The sequence below is a fragment of the Manis javanica genome, chromosome 4 (assembly GCF_040802235.1).
Source record: "Manis javanica isolate MJ-LG chromosome 4, MJ_LKY, whole genome shotgun sequence".
NCBI classification, from domain to species: domain Eukaryota; kingdom Metazoa; phylum Chordata; class Mammalia; order Pholidota; family Manidae; genus Manis; species Manis javanica.
In genome coordinates, this window is record NC_133159.1 from 128,797,661 (window position 1) to 128,817,899 (window position 20,239).

Consider the following 20,239-nt stretch of genomic DNA (forward strand, 5'->3'; position numbering starts at 1 on the left):
GTACATCCTAGGACCCTTCTTCATAGTGTCAGGGTCCGAGGTTCAAATTTTGGCGCTATAACTGATTTGCATGTTAATCGTTTGACGTAACCTCTGGATATCAGTCTCATTTGTGAGGCGGTGTGGTAGTAAAGGAACCAGCCTCCTCCTGGTTTGTAAGAAGCGCCTGGCCTGGTCCACAGAAAATCAGGAGGCAGCTATCATCGTCGTCATCATCGTCACGTGGTACGGAGATATGAAGACCGCTTCACCATAAAGCTCGTACCTTCCAGCTGTTCACAACCTCAGGAACCCAGGGCCAGAATCCCATCGCGGGGGGAGGGCCGCTCTTGTCAAGACGACTGATCGCCCTGGTCCTGACACAAAGAACCACTGTCACTCACATCTGCGCCTGCGTACAGGTGTCGCTCGCTGCTCCTGCGCAGACTCCGCAGTGTCCGGTAAGAGTGTCGTCAAGGAAAAATCCCCAGCTTCTAGGTAAACAAGTTGCCGCGTGAGCCGGCCGGCACGTGTCCTCTACAGCTCCGAAACCTCTCAGCCTATGGGGAAGTTTAGAGGGCTGGACTGGCATTTGCGTCACTGATCTAGGCAGGGTGAGATGTTGCCAGAGCCAATAAGAACTTCAAAAGTGGATGGGGGCTTGGCTTATCGTAAAGCTTCCAATCAACGTTCTGGGGCGGCCCCTCCCGCACGTGTAGCTCGCAGGCCTGTTGGCAAGACGGCCAATGAGAAGATGATGACACCGGTAGGGCCAATAGCGGTTGAGTGGGGGCGGGGCGACCCACGCGGCGCGGAGCAAGGGTCGGCCTACTTAGGCCAATAAGCTTGAGGGGCGTGGCAGCCCTGCGGGTGGGTGGACCTGGAAGAGCCAACCCTAGTTGTCGAGGTTAGGGATGGGAAGAATTCGGACTCTGCGTGCGCCGCGAGCTGTGAGTGCTTGAGAGTTGGGGGACATGAGCGGCGGTCGGTATGAACTTTTCTAGGGTGGTGTGTTCTGTCAGGAGGGGTGTTAATGGAGTGTGTGTGTGGAGGGGGGGCGGGGAATCATGCGAATGTGTGATCGCTGTGATGGAAGCTCTGATGGTTGTCAATAGAGCTCTCAGCTCTAGAGAGACGGGGGAGGGGGCCAGGCAAGTATCACTGAAATCAGGTCCCTCACCGGGACCCCTGACTGCCTGGGGAGAGGGGCCCGGACGCCCTCAGCGACCTAAGTGAGCTGTGACCACCTGCTCCTAGGGAGGTGTGGGTACCGGACTCCTGAGAGCGGGGGTGGGGGTGGGGGATATAGCAGTGCGTGGCTGCTTTTGGATAGGTGCCTTAAACACTTGAAAGAGGCGGGATTCTGAGACTGGAGGAAGAATCTTGGTAGGGTGGGTAGGAGGGTATCAGTGGGTGTTGACGTGGTGATTTTTTAGAAAGGGTGGTGAGATGATTTGTATGATCCTGAGCCAGTAATATCAAGGCCCTGGATGTCTTTCTTATTTGTGAAGGTGAGGGGTTGGGCCTTGGTGCCATCCTTGGGTTTAAAAGTAGGGTAGCAACTGCTGGGTCCTGAGAGGGAGGATGCAGTTATACAGATTGGCTGTGTACGTGTCTTCCTGAGCCCCTGGGAGTGAGGAGGCACCAACAGGGTGCTCTGGTAACAACCAACCAGACATTGGTAAGATGGGAGAGTGAGGAAGTGGGGTTCCTACCTAGGAAATCCCTGGGACTGATGGCTGCTAAGGTGATCTCAAGAACTTTGTGAACATGTGAAAACTGGGGCTTTGATGATTCCGATTGTGTAAGGAGTGAAAACTAAATGCCTGAGATCCTGTCCAGAGGAGGGTGGAGGGTGGATGGAGTCTGTGTTCCAGGCACCAAACTTAGAATCAGCTGTATATTTAAGAGGCCCAGGTTCCCCAGTGGTGGGTAACACCTCATAGGTTCCTAAAGGGTAAGAAGCCAGAATAACAAGCCTTTATCAGAGCTCAGATTTAAACTCTGGAATCCACTTGTTAAAAGCCAGAGAACATATGAGGCAATTTAGGCACGTTTAGTAACTCTGAACCTTAGTCGGTCTTTGTGGAATGGAGATAATAATACCCATCTCACAGAATTGTTCTGGGGATTGAACAAGATAATATATGTAAAGTGCTTAATAAAATGCCTGGGTCATGTTTTAAAATTGTTTTAACTTTAAAAAAAAGGCTATAAGATGAAAAAACAGTAGTGACAGATTTATGTGAATGCTGTAGATGGAAAGTATTCTCAGGTTTTTCTGCATATTTTGGTGACTCCCACGCCATTTCCTTATTCTTGGTTCTTCTGGTCTTCAGGTACCAGCTTGCACCCTTTTATACCTCTCCCAGGTTCTAATTCCCAAGCGGGGTCATTTGCTTTCCCAGTTTAATTTCCTCATCCTAAACCTATTCTCCTCCGTGCCCCTCCTCCCTCTCAGCTGCCACAGTAACAAGAGGTTCAGGTTGGGAAGGGGACCCCTGGGAAGGAGCAAAGGTGCGTGCTCTCTCTCAGAACCTGGGCCTCCAACTTCCCCGCCCCGACTCTTTGGGACTGGGCCAGCAGATGTGTACAGTTTGGGAGAGGGGGAAAGCAGTGCCAGGAGCTGTAGGAACACGCTGAGGGGAGGGCGGTGCGAGTGTCGAGGAGAGAGGCAAGCGTGGGGGCGGGGGCGGGGGACCCCCTTCCTCCTAATCCTCTCTCCAGGAATCCCTGGCTTTGGGACAGGATGGCTGTCGTTGGGTTGGGGGAGGCGCCCAGTCTGGGAGCATGTCCTGGGCCACCAGCCAAGAGAACAAGATGTTCCCAAGTGCGCTGGCCGCCGCCCTCTTGGGCTGGCCGCCTCCCAAACCGCTGCCTCTCCAGTCTCCCTGCCCCACATTCCCCGGCTGCCTCGCCCGGCCCCTTCCTCCGCTTTGACGTCACCACTGTCTCCCACCCCCCTCTCCTCCATTGACGGCAGCAGGGGTTGGTTATTGTGGGGACTGTGAGGCAGGATAAGCAGGGCCTTGAGAGCAGGTGGGGGCTTCTAGAGTGCTAGACCCTTATGTCTATGCAAAAGATAGATGTGGAGGTGGGGGAACAAGAACTGCCTCTGTTAGGGGAGAGCACACCTAAATCCCTAGGGAGAGCCGGGAAGGAAAAAAACACGACGTTTCCAGAAGAGTTGTCTGAAAATGAGACAAGGGACTAGGCCACAGTATATAAGTTGGGGTAACATTTTTGAGAATCCAGGCTCCTGAATTCTTTGTTTTCTGGCTTTGGTTTTTCTGGGTAATATATTTTATAACATCCCTCTGTCCCAGCTTTTCCACAGAACCCTCCTCCTCCCCCGCCCCTATGGAGAACACCATTGTCTAGGAAAGCCTAGGCCACGTGACAGTGAGGGAAGTACACCCACATATGACTATGCCAGCTTATGCTTGTGAGCCTCTTCACTTGACACCCACATTTCCCGGGAGCCCTGAGAGGAACTACTCATTACAGTCTTGGATAGAGGGGTCTGTGTAACTGCAGCTCTCCCTGGCCCAGTCGGACACTTTTTTTCTCATATTAGGACTCAGTGTTTTGCTCCCGCGACCACCCCCTTTCAAACCCCCACCTCCCCATCCCCACCCCCGCCCGTTAGAAGTTGTAATTTCCAGCCCTGTCTCCACTGCTGAGGCCCCTTGGGCTTTTCTGTCTATCCCAGTTAACAAAACCACCAAGTTTATTGATCACTTATCATATATCAGGTTCTGGGAATACAGTAAAGTGACAAGTGAGGTTCTTGGATCTTTTCCTACTTGTGGAGATCTGAAGCCCTCGCCACTCCACCTTTCTCTGTCTAGGGTCCCAGTTGGTACTGTCTTTCAGTCACCCCCTCTATTACCCTATAATCTTGGCTTCACGGCCCCACTTTTGGGGCAGCCCTAACTGTGGGTGGCCGCATTCTCAGAGAAGAATCACTAGTCACCATGTAGGCTGCCTGGAGACCTTTTCTCTGATTGGCCACAGAGGCACCTGCTATTGTTTCCCTTCACAGCCCGTATTGGCTCTTGCTGTCCCTTCTATTGTTTGCATCCTCCCCCACACCCCACCCCCCCATCACACGTGGACCCTCAACTGCTCTCAGCTGTCAGCAGGATTTAAAGTGTCAGAGGAAGGGGTTGGGTAAAATGGCTTTATTATGATGCCAAAGCTTGGGAGGGGAACCCAGGTAAGGCCAAGCCAGGTTTCTGTTTGTCCCCCTCCTCCCAAGGACCAGACATCTTATCCAGCTTGGCCCACCTCCCAGGGTCTGCATTTCTTTTCCTCACCTCTGTTAAGGCCACCGTGTACTGTTCTGCAGGGTTCCTCAGCACCTAATTGTGGTCCAGGCATTTTTCCTTGAAGAGAGGCAGCTTACCTCCTCTCCCCTCCATTCCATTATTTACTGTGCTAGGCGTCCTGCGCCCATTGGCTGGGCGGTTTTCTCTGGGGCCCTTCAGCCCAGCGCCAGCACCCAGATCCACGTGCGCCCGAGTGTGTGACACAGTCCTGACCTCAGTGGGAGCCAGTAGCCAATCAGGCGCCGGGACCAGATCCCCAGCCAATCGGGGGCGGGTCCTACGGCTCTGTCGGCTGGAGGCCAATGAGGGACAGTGCCAGGCATTATGCAACCCGCCTCCTGGCCCCGCTGAGCTTCCACTCCGCTGCGGACTTGCAACCACCGCGGGCGGGCGGCCGGAGGGCGCTCGCGCGGCCAGGTAGGCATCTCCACGGCCCCTAGGCAGATTACCGCCACTTCCAGCCTGATGGGCTGCTTTTGGCACAGGCGCTCAGACGGCAAACCAATAATACGCCTGCCTTGCCGCTGTCCACCCTTCCTTGGCCCCCGGGGACCTAGGTGTTCCCTGCAACCCTGCACCGGGTGTCAGCACTCCTGACCCGCTTACCTTACCTCCAGCTTTGTCGCCCGTTGCCAGCTATCCCGGCCCCACACCCAACATTCGGCAGGCATGTCCCCAGCGGCCTTTTTTGTCACTCAGGAGTCCCCGGTTTTGCCCAGCACCAGGACCCCTTTCAGGCCTTCCGCGCACCCCGCGCTCCCCCCTCCAATCCCTGGCCCCACGCCGGCTGTGATGTCAGTCCAGTTCGGGCTGGAACATCCCGTTCCCGTCGCTAGTTCCTGCTGTTGGCCACAGCCTTCGCTTTTCTCCTGGCACTCAGAAAATGCTTGGGGCCCTGGGGGTGTAGTTGAAAGAACTATCCTCTGGCTGTTGTGCGTCCTTTGCTCAGAGGTGAGGGTGTCTGCTTCGGATGGGGGGGGGGGTGAGGGGTGTCTGGGAAAATAGAGGACCGAGGAAGGAGAATTCCTGGGTCCCTGACAATGGCAGGTGCCGGGTTCGGGAGAGGGTTCAGGGTCCGGAAAAACGCTGTGTCGTCTTCACCAGAATGACTGGAATCCAGGCGAGAGCTTTGGCGCGGAGGGCGGTGGCGGTTGTTTTGACCCTGGGGGCAAGGCCAGACCCCGGAACCCCGATGGCCACCGGGCTCTCCAGGGACTGGGGACGTATTAGAAGTGGGCGACCCCTGGCCGCACCCAGTAGTGTGGGAGTGGGTCGCTCCAGTTTCCGCCGGGAAATGGGGGAGGGGTCGCCCCTCCCACCCTCCTGTGGTCCCTACGGCAACCGCTGAGCTCAGCTGCTGACGTCGGTTTCCCTGGCGACCGAGGCGGCGGCGGTGGAAGCGCGTGGTGGGGTCGCGCATGTGCAGCGGGGGGGGCACCGCCCCCGGATAAAATTAGCCCGGAGGCCTAAATATAGGAGGTGACAGGCCCACCTCCTAATCGGATGCCTTGGAGTCCCAGCCAGAGTGGGGGCCTATGGGATTTGGGAAATGGGAAGTGTCCAGGATTTGGCCCACCGCCGTAGATTTAGTCTATTGCTCAGGCACTACTTACCCTGGCCACTCTGGCTGGGAATGTAGGGGAAAGCTCAGAGAGGCCCTTTCCCACCTGCAACCGCCCTCTGGGGACAGGAAATGGAGCATACATAGGCTCTCTTTTGAAAGCCTAGGGTCCAGGAGCGTGAGGGCAGGCAGGCTGAGTGCAGCCGGCAGGTACTGTAAAGTTAAGAGTCCAGCTTTCTCCAAGTCCTACTTCCGGGTCTCTCTCCAGGTACCTGCTGTGATCGAACTTCGGAATCCTTAGAGGCTTGGATCTTCCATCTCATTACCGTCGCCAGGCTTCCCGGCCCCCTTGTACATTCGTGGTGGCCTCTCCGCCTTCTCTCTTTTCCTCACGCCCTCTCCATGGCCCAAACATGAGCAGCCCTCTAGAAGGAACTGATGGGATAGGGGACCCCAGGCCGGAGGAATCCTTTTGTCCTGGAGGGGCCCCATCCCCTGGGCCTCCACAGCACCGGTCTTGCCCTGGCCCCAGCCTGGCTGATGACACAGATGCCAACAGCAATGGGTCAAGTGGCAATGAGTCCAATGGGCCCGAGTCCAGGGGTGCTTCACAGCGGAGCTCACATAGCTCCTCCTCTGGCAACGGCAAGGACTCAGCCCTCCTGGAGACCACTGAGAGCAGTAAAAGGTGTGTATGGGTATGTGTCTGTCTGGGAGTAGGCTTGTGAGCAGGATGAACTAGAAGATAGGCCAATGGTGTTGGCCATTTTCCCCTCATTTGGGCCCATTCCTTCTCCCCAGCACAAACTCTCAGAGCCCATCTCCACCCAGCAGTTCCATTGCCTACAGTCTCCTGAGTGCCAGCTCAGAGCAGGACAACCCATCTACCAGTGGCTGCAGGTTTGTGGGGGGAGGGTGGGGGAGGGGCCTGGGGGCCTGGGCCACACTCTGGGGCTAATGCCTCTGTACCTTCCTTTCTTGTGGGCCCTGTAGCAGTGAACAGTCAGCACGGGCAAGGACCCAGAAGGAACTCATGATGGCTCTGCGGGAGCTCAAGCTTCGCTTGCCACCAGAGCGCCGGGGCAAGGGCCGCTCTGGGACCCTGGCCACATTACAGTATGCTCTGGCCTGTGTCAAGCAGGTGCAGGGTGAGTGGTACTTCCTGGGAGGGCAATGGCTGGGTCCTGGGATGCCATGGTGGGGCAGTCTCCTCATTATATGCTTCACTACCCTCACCCTGCAGCCAACCAGGAATACTACCAGCAGTGGAGCCTGGAGGAGGGTGAGCCTTGTGCCATGGATATGTCTACCTACACCCTGGAGGAGCTGGAGCATATCACATCTGAGTACACTCTTCGCAACCAGGTCAGCTGCTGCCCGGCCTATGCCTCCCAGTCCACCTCCATCCCTACTCCCACAACTCCTGAATCTGCTCTTGTCCTTGCTTTCTTGCCTAGGATACTTTCTCCGTGGCTGTCTCCTTCCTGACAGGCCGCATCGTGTACATTTCAGAGCAGGCAGGTATCCTGCTTCGCTGCAAGCGGGATGTGTTCCGGGGTGCTCGTTTCTCAGAGCTCCTGGCTCCCCAGGATGTGGGCGTCTTCTATGGTTCCACTGCCCCATCTCGCCTGCCCACCTGGGGCACTGGGGCCTCAGCAGGTGAGGTCTTCAAGTGCTTGCAGGGGAGGGATGAGAAGTCTCCAGAAGTTCTTGCCATGAGGGGGCCAGAGGACCCAAGCTTTTCCTTGCTGGGTTCCTCTCAGCCCAGAAAGGGTATGGGAGGCTATGCTCATTGCCATCCTGGTCTGTCCCAGGTTCAGGCCTCAAGGACTTCACCCAGGAGAAGTCTGTCTTCTGCCGTATCAGGTAAGTGGGAGAATTGGGACCTCTCACCTTTTACAAACCCTTCTTTGCTGTGTGGGATGTAATCTGGGGGTGGAGGGTGGGTGGCCCCCATGGTTAGTCCCTAATGCCTCTTTCTCTCACTAGAGGAGGTCCTGACCGAGATCCTGGGCCTCGGTACCAACCATTCCGCTTAACCCCATATGTGACCAAGATCCGGGTCCCAGATGGAGCTCTTGCGCAGCCATGCTGCCTACTCATTGCAGAACGCATCCATTCGGGTTATGAAGGTGGGCAGGCCAGGGGCCTGGCCTGGTGGGGGTAAGAGGAAGGTATCTTCTCTAGGCTAGGGATGTAGCAAGACATGGGTCTGGGAGGCATGACCTAGCCCTTCAGAATCTTAGAGCAGGGAAGGTATTATGATGGTGAGTGTTGGAGTCCCCTGTAAAAAGTAGAGTTGGATCAGAGCCCCAAACGAAGAAAGGATGAAGAAGAATGCCTTGTTCTCAGTTTCATTATTGGTTTGGGGCACAAGACCATCTTTGTAGACCAGAGGATCCAGGGCAGAGCTGTAGGGAGGATTGCCAGTCAGTGTGGACCCAGGCAGTATGGAGGACTGAGGAGCTGGACCATTCTGGATGAAACCCAATGGCCACACTTTCTGTGCCTCAGCTCCCCGGATCCCCCCAGACAAGAGGATCTTCACTACACGGCACACACCCAGCTGCCTCTTTCAGGATGTGGACGAAAGGTGAGGTCAGGACCTCATGGAAAAAGGGATGGCCAGAGCTGAGGCCATGACCACTCTGATGCCTTCTCCTGTTTCAGGGCTGCCCCACTGCTGGGCTATCTCCCCCAGGACCTCCTGGGGGCCCCAGTGCTCCTGTTCCTGCATCCTGAGGATCGCCCCCTCATGCTGGCCATCCACAAGAAGAGTGAGTTCCTCTCATCCTGCTCCCCCTAGTCTCCAGGGCTTCCTAATAACTGCCCTTGTGGTTATATCCCTCAGTGCCCTGGTCTGTCCTTCAGTAGGATCTCCAGTAGGGTATCCCCCCACCCCATTATCCAGATCTCCCTCCCTTTGACCCTCACCTCATTTCCCACTCCCTTCAGTCCTGCAGCTGGCTGGCCAGCCCTTTGACCACTCCCCTATCCGCTTCTGTGCCCGTAATGGGGAGTATGTCACCATGGACACCAGCTGGGCTGGCTTCGTGCACCCCTGGAGCCGCAAAGTGGCCTTTGTATTGGGCCGCCACAAAGTGCGCACGTAAGTGGCAGTGTCCCAGAGCTGGCATTGGGGGAAGGGATGGTGTAGGAGGGGGTAGGGCTCAACTCATCCTTCCACAGGGCACCCCTGAATGAGGATGTGTTCACTCCTCCGGCCCCCAGCCCAACTCTGTCCCTGGACCCTGATGTCCAGGAGCTATCAGAGCAGATCCACCGGTTGTTGTTACAGGTGAGAGTTCAGGGGAGGGGGCCTGGGCAATGGCAAGCTGGTAGGGAGTGGGCCATCAACATCTAACTGGTCCCTCCTCCTGTGTCAGCCTGTGCACAGCCCTGGCCCCACGGGGCTCTGTGGAGTTGGCCCTGTGACCTCTCCAGGCCCTCTTCTCAGCCCCGGCTCCTCCAGTGACAGCAATGGGGGAGATGCCGAGGGGCCTGGGCCTCCTGTCCCGGTGAGTGTCCCCCTCCCACTTCACCCTCTAGTTCCCCATTTTCCTGGTCTTCTCAGAATCAGCATAGCCAATCCCAGAGGAGCTCTACCTTGTCCCCATTCCTTTTCCTCCATGGCCTGCTCTCCTTGCAGCCTCCATGCCTCCCCACTGACACCTTGTTGCACTGTGCCGTGGGCCCCTGATGCTGACCAGGCCCTGCCAATGCTGCCTTGCTTTGTCCCATAGGTTACCTTCCAGCAGATCTGTAAGGATGTGCATCTGGTGAAGCATCAGGGGCAGCAGCTTTTTATTGAGTCCCGGGCCCGGCCTCCACCCCAACCCCGCCTGCCTGGTATGTTAGTGAGGGTGTGGGTGAGGAGTGAGACCCGGGGGTCCCTTGACCTTCACCCTAACTCAGAGGAGTTCTTCTCTCCTTTATTTCTCCTTGTCTCAGCTACAGGCACATTCAAGACCAAGACCCTTCCTTACCAGTCCCCAGATCCAGAGCTGGAGGCCACCCCTGCTCCAGTCCAGGCCCCACCAGCCTTGGTCCCTGGGGAGGCTGAGAGGAAAGAAGCCTCCAGTTGTTCCTACCAGCAGATCAACTGCCTGGACAGCATCCTCCGGTAAGGCCAGCCAGGCACCTCCTCCCACTCAGGCCCTGGCCTTACCTCACCCGCCAGTCCCCCCTCTCATCCTCTGGTGCATTGTTAGGTACCTGGAGAGCTGCAACATTCCCAGCACAACCAAGCGTAAATGTGCCTCCTCCTCCTCTTGCACTGCCTCTTCAGCCTCCGATGATGACAAACAGAGGACAAGCACAGTCTCTGTGGGGGCCAAGAAAGGTAAAGGCCTGGTGCATGCCCTGCTCCCACTGCCCAGCCATGGCCCGCTGGCCCTGTGTCTCTACCCTTCTGCCACTGGGGCCCCCACTTTGCTCTGCCTTGCCCCCCTCCCAGCCTCCAGATCTCCAGATTCCTCCCTACTGTCAACCCACCCCCACCAGGGTTTCCTCTTCTGACCTCCTGTGGGGGGTCACAGTGGTAACTGGTGCCATCTCTCTGCACAGATCCATCGTCAGTGCTGTCTGGGGAGGGGGCCACCCCGCGGAAGGAGCCCGTGGTGGGAGGCACCCTGAGCCCGCTCGCCCTGGCCAATAAGGCGGAGAGCGTGGTGTCCATCACCAGTCAGTGTAGCTTCAGCTCCACCATCGTCCACGTGGGAGACAAGAAGCCCCCAGAGTCGGGTATGGGCGTGGAGTGAGGGGACAGTGTCCGGGTTCCACTTGGTCCCTGCAGCCAGAGCTCCCTCCTGCCTGCTTTTCCCTCCCACTGTGGTCCCTGATGTGGAGAAGGAGGCCTCCATCCTAATGGGGGTCTACTGCTGCGTGCTCTCCCTCCACCAGCTTCTGCTGCTTTGTCTTCCCCATCCTGCTTGGTGTGCTCTTATGGTCGGTTCTCACACAAAGTCTAGGGTCAGGGGGTTTAACCCAGAGTTGCTGACCACAGAGGGTTTGAAGGCAAGGACTTTTGAAACCCCTGAAGGGTCTTTGGGCATTGACCTGGAAAACGTGTGAGGGAAGGGCAAGAAAGGGCTTCCCTTCCAATAGGTAGTGCCACTGGAGCGTACTGAGTATTCTCTCATCAAGGGACAGCTTTGCATGGAGAAGAGGGCCCAGAGCTAGTCCTCAGTGGTAGGGAGGTGGCCAAGAGATGCTCCTGGGGCCTAGGCTTGGTTTTGGGGCAGAGGTCAGGGGTTGGCTAAGCTGTTGGATAGGAGCAGGTCAGGTGGGGGAGGGAGCAGGGACGGTGCAGATGTGTTAACCCCTAAGATGATTTTAATGACCTTTCCCTCATCTCACTTTTCTCAGACATCGTCATGATGGAAGACCTGCCTGGCCTGGTTCCCGGCCCCGCCCCCAGCCCCGCACCCAGCCCCACTGTAGCCCCTGACCCAGTCCCAGATGCCTACCGCCCAGTGGGCCTAACCAAGGCTGTGCTATCCCTGCACACACAGAAGGAGGAGCAGGCCTTCCTCAGCCGCTTCCGTGACCTTGGCAGGCTGCGTGGACTTGATGGCTCCTCCACGGCCCTCTTGGCCCCTGGCGAGCGAGGTAACTACCTGGGACATCCCTGAACCTGCCCACTGCCCAGTCTGGGCCCACACTTTCTGGGAAGAGGGTTCTTGTGGGGGAGATGTTTCTGCTCCAGGGACTCAGGCTGATGCCTCCACCACCAGGGCCCTGCCTAGGGACAGGCCCCTTGCTAGCCTCTCCCCACTAGGCTGGGGTTCCTGGCTGCAGCCAGAGGAAGGCAGCCTGGGGGCTGACTCTGAGACTGGCAGCAGAGATGCTCAGTTGCAGGTAAGTCACTTCAGGCCCAGCCTGGGGACAGGGGCAGGAAGTATCCCCACTAGGACTCAGTTGTCACTAAGAGATCTGTAAATAGACTCTGGACCAGACACAGGCAAGGAGGGCTTGAACAACTCCAGGTTGGGTGGGACTTCGGGGGCAGATGGCAGTCTTCTGGGTGTCCGAGGGAGGTCCCCTACAGGCAGATGCAGGACTCAGAACTGGGCTTTCCTGCTCACCTTTTCACTCTTCTGTGAGCTAGGCAGATCATGACCTCGACAGGCAGCAGGAGTGCCCAGGCTGGCAGTGGCTGTGGGAGTTTGGTGGATGGACCAGAGCTGCCTGCCTGTTCGCAGTCATGGACCATCTTGTCCTCTCCCATTTGCCAGCATGCCTGTGTCCAATGCATACCCACAACTCGACCCCTCATGTAACTCTTCCTTTCTCTGGCTCCTTTCTCAATAAATACCCTTGTCCCTACCTCCTGTAATTCTTCCCCAAAGATTTCTTCCACTCAGTTCTTTGTAGGCCTGTATGCCAAACACTTGTCTTGGGCCTTCACCTGCCCTCTTTTCTGGTCAAAGTGGCATGGCAATGGTGGTCGTAGGGGTGCTAACCCCCAGGTTGAGGCTCTCACTAACCCTGGTCTCTCCCTACAGGCTGTCACCATGGCCCCGTACCTGTTGGCCGCCGACACCACTGCCGATCCAAAGCCAAGCGCTCACGCCACCAGCCAACTCCCCGGGCTGAAGCTCCCTGCTATGTCTCCCACCCCTCACCTGTGCTGCCCTCTGCCCCTTGGCCCCCACCACCAGCCACTACTCCCTTCCCAGCTGTGGTCCAGCCCTACTCACTCCCAGTGTTCTCCCCCCAAGGAGACCCCCAGCCTCTTCCCTCCGCCCCCACATCTATGCCCCCTGAAGCTTTCCCTGCTCCTTTGGTGACCCCAATGGTAGCCTTGGTGCTTCCTAATTATTTGTTCCCTACCCCATCCACCTATCCCTATGGGATACCCCAGACCCCTGCTGAGGGGCCTTCTACCCCTGTCTCCCACTCCCCTTCCCCGTCCCTGCCGCCACTGCCTCCCAGCCCTCCCCACCGCCCAGACTCTCCACTATTCAACTCGAGATGCAGCTCCCCGCTCCAGCTAAATCTGCTGCAGCTTGAGGAGTCCCTCCGTGCTGAGGGGGGTACTGTTGCAGGGGGCCCTGGGAGCAGTGCTGGGCCCCCACTTCCCAGTGAGGAGGTTGCTGAGCCAGAGGTCAGACTGGTGAGCACTTAACCCACATCCTCTTACCAGCCCCCACGTAGTTCTGTGCCACCACTGTTCCTCCCACCTTATGCTCCTTTCTGCCCTGCCCTCTGCCTGCCTGGCCTCAGTCTCCAGGAGATGGTTTCATGGGGTGGGAGACCCCAGCTGAATTTCTGAAGGATGCAGAAATCAGCTGCCTCATCTGTGAAATGGGGACAGTCCTGTCTATCTGACAGGTAGCAAGCACAGCTCAATAACTTCTTAGAGTTTATCTGCAACTTAGAAATAGTCCAGCATCATGTCCCTACCCTTTACCGGCTCTCCTCTCATCCTGACTCCACTGTCTTGGAGTGGGAACAGAAGCCACTGGAGTGGGGTATGGTCCCCACAACCAGAGGAAATAGTTGAAGGGAGCCCTTAATCCCTCCCTGTCCCTTCTGCCCTTCTAGGTGGAGGTAACTGAGTCCTCCAATCAGGATGTGCTTTCGGGCTCCAGCGACCTGCTGGAGTTGCTGCTGCAAGAGGACTCTCGCTCTGGCACAGGCTCTGCTGCCTCGGGCTCCTCGGGCTCTGGCTTGGGCTCTGGGTCTGGATCAGGCTCCCATGAGGGGGGCAGCACCTCAGCCAGCATCACGCGTGAGTGCTCCCAACACTTCCCAGGATTGGGCAGTGGCTGGGGAGTTGGGAGGCCAGGGTCCACCTTGACTGAGTGGTCTGGGCCCATGCCTTGCTTCTGAAGGCCAGTGGGCTGGATGTGTGGCCTTGATGGAGGCCTTGTAAGGCCCTGGAGGTGGAAGTGCCAGCTGTCCTGACTCAGTTGGCTGGCTACTCTGCTTCATAGGCAGCAGTCAGAGCAGCCACACGAGCAAGTACTTCGGCAGCATCGACTCTTCCGAGGCTGAAGCTGGGGTTGCCCAGGCCAGGGCTGAGCCTGGGGACCAGGTCATTAAATATGTGCTCCAGGATCCCATCTGGCTGCTCATGGCCAATGCTGACCAGCGTGTCATGATGACCTACCAGGTGCCCTCTAGGTGAGGACTTTCAGAGGCCACCTCTGCTTCCCTTTCATAGGGGTGGGGAGTCTGGGCCACCCTCATTTCACAGCTAAGTAAAGATTTTCTTTTCTGGGGCTGGCTCTGCCCTAGGGCTTCCCTTCTTACCCCAGCTCCTTGGAGCCCCATCATTAGTTCCTTCCAGGCCAAGGGCAGCTGTCCTGGTCTTGTAAACCCTCAACTCTCAGAGGACTGGTTCAGGGGAAGAACATGAGGCAGCAGGTGGGCAGATGGGGTAGAGGAAGAATGCCAGCCTTGTGGTCCCTAACCCTGGCTTCCAGCCTCTGCCTTCTGAACCCTTTCGCTGGGCAGGGATATGGCCTCTGTGCTCAAGCAGGACCGGGAGCGGCTCCGGGCCATGCAGAAGCAGCAGCCTCGGTTCTCAGAAGACCAGCGGAGGGAACTGGGTGCTGTGCATTCCTGGGTCCGGAAGGGCCAGCTGCCTCGGGCCCTTGATGTGATGGTGAGAAGAGAAGTCTAGGCCCGAGGGAAGAAGAAAGAATTAAGCTTAAGTTCAAAGAATAGAGGCTAAGGGCTGATACCCTCATTGTCCTTGGGTCATTAATTCTGAGGGATGTTAATTCCACTAAGTTTGCTGTTGGGTTATATAGTGTTAAACCACATGAGTTTTTGTAGACCATTTCTGGGCCAATCCAGTGCTGATTGTGACTGTCCATGCTGGGGTCTAGATACTCTGGGTACAATGTTTTTCCAATCATGTTGGCCCCATGTGCCTCTGTGTAGACTAGTGTTTCTTGGGAGTATGTTTTTGGGAAGTGCTCTTGGGCTGGGGGACAAGGGAAGCTGGGGGGTGGCAGGTCAGCAATGAGAACTCCACCTGACTCATCCCCTCTCTCCCACCAAGGCCTGTGTGGACTGCGGTAGTAGCACTCAAGACCCTGGCCACTCTGATGACCCGCTCTTCTCTGAACTGGACGGACTGGGGCTAGAGCCCATGGAGGAGGGTGGTGGTGAGGGTGAGGGTGAAGATGAGGCCCAGGCCCAAGCTGGGGCCAGGGTCTCAAGCTCTCAGGACCTGGCCATGGAGGAGGAGGAACAAGGTGGGAGCATGTCCAGTCCAGACTTTCCTGCCACAGAAAATGGCACCAGCTAGACTACATTTTGGGGCCATCTCCAGGAGTGCATGAGAAGCATCTTTCTCCCATGTCTGAACACTCAGAACTCAGATGTGGGTGGACCAACCAGTAGGAAACTGCCCCAGCTTCTCCCGCTGTAGGGGGCAGGACCCCCACCACCAGCCCAGGATCCAGGGGCTGCCTCTGGCCTTTTAGGGTACAGAGGGTGGAACTCTTTAGCGCAGCCCACAGAAGCCTCACCTCCAGTGCTTGGTGAGAAGCTCTTCCTTCCCCTGGGCAAGGTTACTGACAAGCTGCTGAAGTGATCTCTCCAAGTTCCACCTGAGCCAGAGTCCTGGTCCCTAGGGTGGGGGCTGCACTTATTTATTGGGGGAGATAGCCCTCTCTCCCACCTCCTCCCCAGATGGGAGGAGGAGGGCCTGAGGCCCAAGCAGGACCCAGTGGTCCAAACCCCTAGCTGCTCCAGGGTGGGGGAGGTTGGTGGACCATGGAGTCCCTGGTGCTGCCCCTCAGGTGGGACCCAGGTGTTCTCAGCTGTACCCTCTACCAATGGCATTTGTGTTTTTGATATTGTGTCTGTTATTTTTTCTAATACAAAAAGAAAAAAGATTTTGTGGAATGAAGTTTAGGGTTTGGGTGAGGGAAGCTATGGGGAGATGTGCCGCCCACCCCCTTCCAGGAAGGTTGTAGGGAGAGTAATTCCTCCCCTGACTACCCCAGACCTCTTTGTCCCACACCCTTTCCACCTTAAAAGTCTTAACTGAGTCTGCTAAATCTCCACCTAATTAAAGCCCACTCTCACCTCTAACTGTTACCTCCTCTGGGTTTGTCCTGGGAAGGAGATGAGAGTCAACTTGTGATGAAGGGCTTAACCTCCAGGTCACATGTGCCTGAGGGAGGGGACACCCACTTAACCCCATGGGCCTCTGAAGCAGTTGAGGGTGTTTAGCTGCTCTGTCACCTTACAGAAGACCCTTTAGGTCAGTTCGGTGGCTAAGGGACAGGTCGTCACAACCCATTCATGGTCGAGTTGGACCCAAAAGGTGGGGAGAAGGGAGGGGGTGAGCGCTAACCTTTTGGCTCAACTGGGAAAGGAAAGGAAGGACTTTGGAAGGAATGAATCATTGAGGACCACCCCCTCCACCCGCCCTTAACTGCTGTTAGCACGGTAATTTACTGTGCCCATGAACACCTGATCTATTGCTAGAAAGGCCATCTGCTGCTGGCGCCGTGGCTTAGCTGGTTAAAGCGCCTGTTTAGTAAACAGGAGATTCTGGGTGCGAATCCCGGCGGTGCCTTCGCGGCTTGCAAGTAACCTGCTGTTGCTGCAAAAAGGACGCACTTCCATCCTTTCCAAACACCCCTGCTGCAGCAACTTGCGAAAAGGGTCGTGTCTACTTACCAACCCAATTACTCTTCGAGCCTCTGTTACCATAAGCTTTCAGAGCGCGGATAGAGCCTGGCTTTTCTACTTCACTGTCATAAACTAAGGGGCAAGAGGGCATCCTTTTGTCTGTCTTTAAGGCTGTGAGACCATGGACTCTGATTTAGACTCTATTGGGGCCGTACTGTGGCTCGGTGCGGAGAACAGGAAAGCGTAGTTCTCACAAGGCCGACGACAGCTAGAGAAGGCAAGGCCAGTACTAGCTGAGGCGCACGCGCATCGATGTCCTGAGACAGCCGGAGAACAGCTGGCCTGTTGATAGAGAACTATAGTTGCGCAGGCCCGAGAGTGCACGAGGCTGTGATGGCCGAGTGGTTAAGGCGTTGGACTCGAAATCCAATGGGGTCTCCCCGCGCAGGTTCGAATCCTGCTCACAGCGTCAGTAGTTTTGAAGACTGGTTGTTTACTACCTTTGGAAGAAGCAAGTTCGTTTTCCTACTGCTTTCTTCGGAGAAAATCCAGCATTTATTCTGAGTCTCTCAAGGGACTGAGCTACCCGTGGCCAGTCCGCGAGCGCCCTCTTACGGGCCTCGGACCCCTGCCTACACCTCCACGGACGGTTGTGTCTCGGCGAAAGCATTTTAACTATTAATTAGAATTCCTAACTCCATCGCACTAAGGTGGTTTCTCAGCGATGCTCGGCAATCGTTATTACAGATCCATTAACTAATCACCCTGCAACTCTCCTAAACGACTATTTTATTTCTTCTCCTTTCACCACAAACCACGAATCCTTTCATCCTCCCTCAGCTTTACTTCCTGTTTCACTGAGAAAATCAGGCACTTCGACGATACTTTGCCGTCGATATCCGCAGTCTCACCTACCTACCTACCTGTCTGTAGCCACATACTCTCCCTTTCCCTCATTACTGTAGATGAACCCTTCCACCTAAAGCCAACTCCTACCCTTACTAGACCACCCCCATCCCTCTGGCCCACGCCGGCTCAAGGACCCTCTCTCTCTCTTTTTTTTTAGATCAGAAAAATATATATATTTGCAATACATATCTCTTGCAAATAAAAAATGAAGTGATTGGGGTAAATGCCACATAAATCTGGGGAAAGGGTATACAGGTATTCTTTTTTTTAAATTAATTTTATTATCATTAATTCAAGGACCCTCTCTTATACCATCAAAATTTCCCTCTCTAACTGGATTATTCCCACCAGCCTACAAACATACTAATGTTTTTCTTCTGATCGCCCTTCTACATCATTAGCATTTCATTCACAGACTAACATCATCTGGATCTCTGAATGTCGGAATGTTCCCAAGGCTCAATTTTCCAGTCTCTTCTGTATCTGTACTCATTGTCTTAGAGATCTCCAGTCTCAGAGCTTTAAATATCAATAATACATTAATGTATCCAAAATTTTCATATCCAACTCTGAAACTCTTCCTTGAATTATAGATGCATATTGGTGCCTACTTATCATTTACACTTGGATATCTAAGAAGCAATCACAAACTTAAAACGTCCAAACCAAACTCCTGGTCATCTCCCCAAAACCTGCTTTACCTGTAGTCTTTCTGTCTCAGTAAACGGAAATTCTATTTTTTCAGTTGGTCAGAGTAAAAGCCTTCTGTCATCCCCGATCTTCTCTTTTACACACATTGCACATCAAATCAGTCAGCAATTTTCTAATTTAAAATATATTAAAAATTTGACTACTTGCTACACTCTGATTCAAGCTACCCTCATCTCTCACCAACATTACTGGAATAGCCCTAAATTATTTCCTTGCTTTTCCTTTTGTTCCTTTACAGTCTATTCTGAACACATTGGGCAGAGTAATCCTTTTAAAACCTAAGTCAGATTCTGTCATTCCTCTCTTCAGAATCTTCCAATGGATATCGATATGAGTTCGTGTTTTTTAATGTTTATAGATAAATAAATGCATGTACATACACAATACATACACATACATGTATTTCCTAGCTCTGTGAGAGAGCCTGGAAGGAATGATGCACAAGTAGAGATAAACACACCAAGTACTCCGATCTTGGTTACTAACTACCATTCTCTACTAAAATGAATCTGGGCTCATAGGTAAAAAAGGCTGAAAACTTGAATCTATTCATAGAGAAACTTCAGACAAACCAAACTGAAGGACATTCTGCAAAATAACAGTCCTGAACTCTTCCAACCGTGAGGATTAACAACAAAAATTCTACCAAATTAAATGAAACTGATGAGCCATAACAACTAAATGCCACTTGTGATCTTGGATTGGGAAAAAAGAACTGTAACTGATGTTATTGAAACACTTGAGAAAATGCAGATGTGGGCTGAAGATTAAATAATTGTGTATTAATTTTAATATCATGTTGATAATTGTATTATTGTGTTAGGAATGTCCTTGTTCTTAGGAAATGCACACTGAGTAACTGTGAGCAAAGAGCCTGATGTTTCTAATTTACCTCCAAATGCTTCAGAAAACAGATTTGATATCCATATTACATTTGGAAAGAAAAGATAAAGCAAATGGGAAATGTAAACAATGGATAAACCTGGGAAGAGTACACAAGAGTTTCTTGTACTATTCTTGTAACTTCTTTGGAAGTTTGAAATTATATAAAAATTATAAGTGCCAAAAATAAAACAAAACAAAGCCAAAAAGCTAGGGGAGAAATGCTCTCCAATAGCTTTTCATCTCATTCAGAAATAAATGCATGCTGACAAAGTCCTTGTGATGGTCTAGAAGGTTCTACTGATCAGCCTTCCCTTATCACAGAGGTCTCCTACATGTTGTGCACTTGCTACATGTCCTGCAGTTGCTACCTCCACTCCAGCCATGCCCATGCCTGCCCCTTGCTGCTCTCTGTCACTTTGACAAGTCAGGCACATTACCCCTCAAAGCCTTCCTTCCTGCTAGCTGGCCCCTGCCTGAATTGTTCTTCCCCTGGGTGTCCCTGTTAGCTTTCACCCTCACCTCTTAAATTTCATCTTCTCCATGAGTTCATCCCTGATGAAACCATCTAATAGTACAATTTCCAAGCTCCACTTCCCTGCTTCACTTTTCTCCATTGCACTTATCACCATCTGACAAATAAGTTTTGTATAATGTTCATTTGACTGCTTCCCCCACAAGAATGTACCACCTATAGAGGCAGGGGTCGTCATCTGTTTTGTTCAGGCTACATAGAGTTCTTCTATCCTGATTCTTCCCTTGGCCCAGGGCCCTGGTCCTTCTACATCCCCACCCCCAATCCCCAGGACCCAATCCTCCAGGAACTCCCCTGACCCAAGACCCAGGGGGTTCCAGGAAACTAGCCTTCCCTTTGAAGAACAAAGAGGGAAGAGCTGAGCCTTGGAACCTAGGCCTGGGGAGACGTCACAGCGGGGGAGGGGAAGCTCAGACACTCGACCAGCTGTGCTTCTTAGTTCCTTCCCCGCCTCCCACCTCCGTAGGGGCCCAGCGCGTGTGGGACACGAGCTCTCCACCCCCAAGCCCAGATGCGGCCTAGGTGAGAGGGAGGCCTGAAAGAGGCTGGAGGCCCAGGCTCCCATACACACACCATGTTCACAGACACAACCACAGACCGACACACACAGGCCCACACTGACACACAGGCCTGTCATCTGCAGAGAGATCCCTCAAAAACATTGGGGATGGGTGGGGCAGATGCCCTCATGGCCACATCTACACAGAGAAACTCACCCAGCCAGGCCAA

At 54.4% G+C, this 20,239-nt stretch overlaps 1 protein-coding gene and 2 non-coding genes across 10 annotated transcripts; all 3 read left to right on the forward strand.

The window, feature by feature from the left end:
• Nucleotides 1-816: 816 nt before the first annotated feature.
• Nucleotides 817-15,728, forward strand: PER1 (period circadian regulator 1). 8 transcript variants are annotated; one of them, XM_017680390.3, is made up of 23 exons: nt 817-929; nt 6,140-6,559; nt 6,673-6,771; nt 6,865-7,019; nt 7,115-7,236; nt 7,329-7,530; nt 7,686-7,737; nt 7,861-8,003; nt 8,386-8,464; nt 8,542-8,648; nt 8,827-8,980; nt 9,061-9,169; nt 9,258-9,389; nt 9,615-9,720; nt 9,823-9,994; nt 10,083-10,213; nt 10,438-10,614; nt 11,239-11,481; nt 12,378-12,988; nt 13,420-13,606; nt 13,812-14,001; nt 14,335-14,485; nt 14,888-15,728. In XM_017680390.3, the coding sequence occupies exons 2-23, from the start codon at nt 6,285-6,287 to the stop codon at nt 15,134-15,136; spliced, it is 3,846 nt and encodes a 1,281-aa protein (XP_017535879.1). In that variant the 5' UTR covers nt 817-929; nt 6,140-6,284; the 3' UTR covers nt 15,137-15,728. The 8 variants fall into 8 exon arrangements, with proteins under 8 accessions (XP_017535879.1, XP_017535884.1, XP_017535881.1 ...); XM_017680395.2 differs by having other exon boundaries at nt 835-967; nt 14,304-14,485; nt 14,888-15,113; XM_017680392.3 differs by having other exon boundaries at nt 836-967.
• Nucleotides 15,729-16,343: 615 nt separating this feature from the next.
• Nucleotides 16,344-16,417, forward strand: TRNAT-AGU (transfer RNA threonine (anticodon AGU)). Its single transcript has one exon. It is a non-coding gene; the product is annotated as a tRNA-Thr (tRNA).
• A 443-nt stretch (nt 16,418-16,860) lies between these two features.
• Nucleotides 16,861-16,942, forward strand: TRNAS-CGA (transfer RNA serine (anticodon CGA)). Its single transcript has one exon. It is a non-coding gene; the product is annotated as a tRNA-Ser (tRNA).
• Nucleotides 16,943-20,239: the final 3,297 nt, after the last annotated feature.